We start from the raw sequence: 4899 nt of genomic DNA, 5'->3' as shown, positions 1-4899 counted from the left end.
GATCAATGCCACAGGATAGAAAGCCCAGAGATAAACCCATGCACCTATGGTCAATTAATCTATGACAAAGGAGGCAAGAATATACAATGGAGAAAAGACAGCCTCTTCAATAAGTGGTGCTGGGAAAACCGGACAGCTTCATGTACAAGAATGGAATTAGAACATTCTCTAACACCATACACAAAAATAAAACTCAAAATGGATCAAAGACCTAAATGTAAGGGCAGACACCATAAAATTCTTAGAGGAAAACATAGGCAGAATACTCTTTGACATACATGGCAGTAATATCATCTTTGACCCACCTCCTGGAGTAATAAAATTAAAAACAAAAATAAACAAATGGGACCTAATTAAACTTAAAAGCTTCTGCACAGTAAAGGAAACCATAAACAAAATGAAAGACAACACACAGAATGGGGGAAAATATTTGCAAATGAAGTGACAAACAAGGGATTAATCTCCAAAATATACAAACAGCTTATGCATCTCAATATCAACAAAAAAACAACCCAATAAAAAAATGGGCAGAAGATCTAAATAGACATTTCTCCAAAGAAGACAGATGTCCAAAAAGCACATGAAATGATGCTCAACATCGCTAATTATCAGAGAAATGCAAATCCAAACTACAAGGAGGTATCACCAGATACCTGAATGGCCATCATCAAAAAGTCTATAAACAATAAATGCTGGAGAAGGTGTGGAGAAAAGGGAACCCTGGGAACCCTCCTATACTGTTGGTAGGAATGTAAATTGGTCCAACCACTATGGAGAACAGTATGGAAGTTCCTTTAAAAACTAAAAATAGAACTACCGTATGATCCAGCAATCCCACTCCTGAGCGCATATCTGGAGAAAACCGTGGTTTGAAAGGATACGTGCACCCCAATGTTCATTGCAGCACTATCTGCAATAGCCAAGACATGGAAGCAACCTAAATGTCCATCAACAGAGGAATGGATACAGAAGATGTGGTACACATATACAATGGAATATTACTCAGCCATAAAAAAGAATGAAATAATGCCATTTGCAGCAACACGGATGGACCTAGAGATGATCATACTAAGTGAAGTAAGTCAGACAGAGAAAGACAAGTAACATATGGTATCACTCACATGTGGAACCTAATTTTTAAAAAGTGATACAAATGAACTTATTTACAAAACAGAAACAGACTTAACAGATATCAAAACCAAACCTATGGTTACCAAAGGGGAAACATCAGGAGATCAGGATTAACATACACACGCTACTATATATAAGATAGATAACCAGCAAGGACCTACTGTATAGCACAGGGAATTCTATTCAATATTCTGTGATAACCTATATGAGAAAAGAATCTGAAAAAGAATGAATATATGTATATGTATAACTGAATCACTTTGCTGTACACCTGAAACTAACACAACATTGTAAATCAACTATACTCCAATAAAATTTTTAAAAAATAAAAATAAAAGTGAGTGGGTTAAGGATGTATTGCCTTATTCCAATGTTTCTTGGAACTAGTAGGGTTTTTTTCTATTTCTATATTAATCTAGATGAAAACATTCATTAAGCCTTCTTTTAAAGTGAGTAAATAGTGTAATGCTTAAAAAAATTTTTTAATGTTGTATGTTTAGTTCCCCAAAAGAATTTTTGGTAAATCCTGTGATATAATGTTTTTCTTTAATAGAATGAAATTTAAACAAAATTAGAACAAAATTATAGGAAAGCTAATAGCAATGACAGCTTCTGATATTTTTTGTTCTTTGCAGTTTCAAAATAGACTTTTCCTTCCTCATGGGAACTTTACAGTAAGTACCCTTAATATGAGGAGACACCATATGTAGAAAAATAACATTACCTAGCATACAATACAGTTAGAGAGGATAACTCATGACTGGGGAAACAATATTTTGTAAAAATGCTCTATAGTTGCATTTACGCAATGTTTATAAAAAGCATAACAAATTGCCCATGACTTGGCAAAACCGGTCAATGAGTATTTGAGTTAAGCAACCAGCCCACAGCTGCAGTGAGGCCCTGACCCAGCAGCGAGCTGCAGGGACCACGCCGACAAGTTGGGCCACACTCGTGTGTGTTTGCTTTGCACGTGGACATACGGTCTTCACGTCTTTATAGATTAGCCAGATTTCTCTTATGTAAAATATCTCAGCCAGTAATGTGTAAATAGGTTTCCCGATTAACATGGGTATTACATAGGAATTGCACACATTATTATTTTGAAGGTAACTGAGAACATGGGGTGATAGCCAATATTCTTAACAGCCATAAGGCAAGATCACCGACCAAACAAAACAGAAAAAGAGGCAGCCACCAGAGTTTGGACGAGAACTCAAGTTTTCCCTTGCTTTTCTCCAAAGTACTGCAACTACCTGGATCATTCACTCCTTCCCTTTATGAGCCCCACAACTACTACCCAGGTTCCTGGCTATCATCACATCTTCCCAGCTCTGATCTGGAAAGAAAGCAGAGCAGAAACTTTAAGATGCTGTCCCAGGACGCTGTGGGTCTCCCTGTAGGTCAGGATGTATTTAGCTCCTAGAACAAAAGGCCAAAAGAACAAAAGGGAGGGAGGCGAGGGAGAAAACAATAATGGTACGGTACTTGACTCCCCCTTCTACTCCACTTCCCTAACGGAGACTTTCTCTGTAACATCAGGAAGAGTGAAGGATGTTGCTAAAAAGATGACAGGCTTGCACGAACGTTTCTCAGTTTCTAGATTTGGGGAAAGGTTTTCATCAGTTTGAATGGAGGCCATCAGCAAACTCTAAATCTGTAACTGCTCTGTAGTCTGCAACAGCTCTCCATCACTGTGACTAGCTGTCTTGGCAGGAACTCTGGTGGATTTGGCCAGGATGCTATGCCAGAGACGTGATTTGGGTCAGGCCTGAGTTTGGTAGCATCTTGGCTCCCAAGATCCTTTCTGGCTGATCATGCAAACCCGAAACACATAAACGAATACTGTGTCATTTCATCATAAACACTTCAGATTTATTGTACCAGATTGAATACATTTTCCCTTCTGTTGAGAAAACTTGTCTGAAAGACTTTAAAAAGTCTTGTAATGACTTTAAATGGGGAAAAGGGCACAGATCCCCTGGTGTTAAGTAGGGTTGTATGAAATAAACAACTCTTCTTTGCTTAGAAAAATCTCTTAGATCAAAAGAAAGATGTGTTTTTAAGATTCTATTACGGTGTATTGTACCGTTTTTTTACTCTAGGGGAAAACAAAGCATTTAGAGCCTACTATTTTAAATTAAAATAAATGCTTTTGCTTATTCTATAGCTTGCTTTTTTTGGAAAGTACAGTGACCAAGCACAGACAACAATGACCAAAATGCTAACTTCAAATGAGATTTTGTTTGCAATTTTTAATTAAGCAATCTGTGCAAACATCTTTTTTTTTTTTTCAACATCAGGAGGAAAGAAAACAACCACACTTGGGAGCCTGGGAGCAAAACAGAAAATGCTTTCTCATTGCAACCCGATTTCAAAGCAGTGGTGAGCAGAGCGGCAGTGCCCAGGCCCTTAGTATTCCTCAGGATTGCTTGAGTGCAATTCTCGCAAGTATGAATCAATTACGCTAGGAGGCACACCTTGCAAGAGGAGCCTGCAGAAGGAAAGACCACCTAGAAAGGACGAGAAGGAAAAGGCAAAGTCAAAACCGTCTACACGTGAAAAATCTCTGAAACAAGACTTCTTGACTAGCTGCCTGGAAACGTGACTAATTATGTTCCAGTTAGTTACAAAGATTCACTCAGTCCCTACTTGGAAAGCTTCTCCTGGGTTTAGCACCTTTAGAATCTAAAACATTTGGCATCTAGAAGGAAAAGCAAGTTCCCTGCAGACCCACAGCAGTTTTTTGTTCCCTACTATTATTCGTTCTCAAATTCCTCACTAGTTGGAGAGCGTTTATTGCTCTTTTCGAGGTTTTGATTGCTCTTTTCGAGGTTCCTCTATAGATGATTTAAGTGTTCTGAATGAATGGCAGAATAAATGCAAATCATGTTACAAATCAGTGGGAAGAACTGTTTCCAGTTTGTTAATGTTCCTTTCAATTAAGCACAAAGAGTTCCCATTCAAGCACATGGGAGAAGAAAAAAGGAACTACTCCTTTAACTTTGGCTATTCATACACTGTCAAAAGTGCAAAACTTGGAAATATTTTGTTAAAAATAGTAAAACCTGTCCAATGCCTTCTGAAGGTGAGAGAAACACCTACTAATATTTCATACTTACCCTCCATGGTTCTGAATTATATTTAAAAAATAAAAGTACCCTTCACGAGAGAACCCACGAAACCATAAAAATGGTCCTTTAGAGAAGTGTTTTACTACTTGCTAATAAATTCACGTCCAGACAAAAACAGCATGCCATTTGAACATTCTTAAAACTTCTTTAATGCAATTTGGGAAAGTCATTCTCCTTTTTTTAAAAAAAAGTCACATATTGGTAGAAATGATGCCACTTATGTACATGTCCATTCCTTGATGCAAAGAGCTCAGAATGCTTGGGTATCACTCATTTTCATCTACATTAAATGCTTTAATTCATGCTCTACTGCATTCAACAACTTGCTTCATGTCAACAGAAGATTGTTGTGATGAATAAGTACTAGCTGTTAATGGCAAGATACTGAAATACACATTAAAACTACAATGTTAGGGAGTTTAAGTAGTCTATTTTCATTGGGTTGCATAATGAAAATCATGCCATACTCCACAGGCTTGGTATGGCTTATGACAGTCATAAGCTTCATATGCCAAAACCATATGAAAGCTTACCTTAGATGATAATATACATTCAAAAATCCTTACTGTGCTACAACTAAGGAAAAGAGAGAGAGAGAGAGAGAGAGAGAGAGAGAGAGAGAGAGAGAGAGAGA

The 4899-nt window shown here is 37.5% G+C and overlaps 1 protein-coding gene across 1 annotated transcript in view; it reads right to left on the bottom strand.

Moving 5' to 3' along the window:
* Window positions 1-3371: 3371 nt before the first annotated feature.
* Window positions 3372-4899, bottom strand: part of MYBPC1 (myosin binding protein C1) — a 111829-nt gene continuing 110301 nt past the window's right edge. The window contains exon 31 of the mRNA XM_027106010.1: window positions 3372-3644. Within this exon, the coding sequence (XP_026961811.1) occupies window positions 3544-3644 (101 nt within the window). The 3' untranslated portion in view covers window positions 3372-3543. The remainder of the gene's footprint in view (window positions 3645-4899) is intronic.

The sequence above is a fragment of the Aethalodelphis obliquidens genome, unplaced genomic scaffold (assembly GCF_003676395.1).
Source record: "Aethalodelphis obliquidens isolate GAN/ISIS:26980383/991018 unplaced genomic scaffold, ASM367639v1 scaffold8, whole genome shotgun sequence".
NCBI lineage: Eukaryota > Metazoa > Chordata > Mammalia > Artiodactyla > Delphinidae > Aethalodelphis > Aethalodelphis obliquidens.
This window is presented reverse-complemented; position numbering and strand designations above follow the sequence as displayed.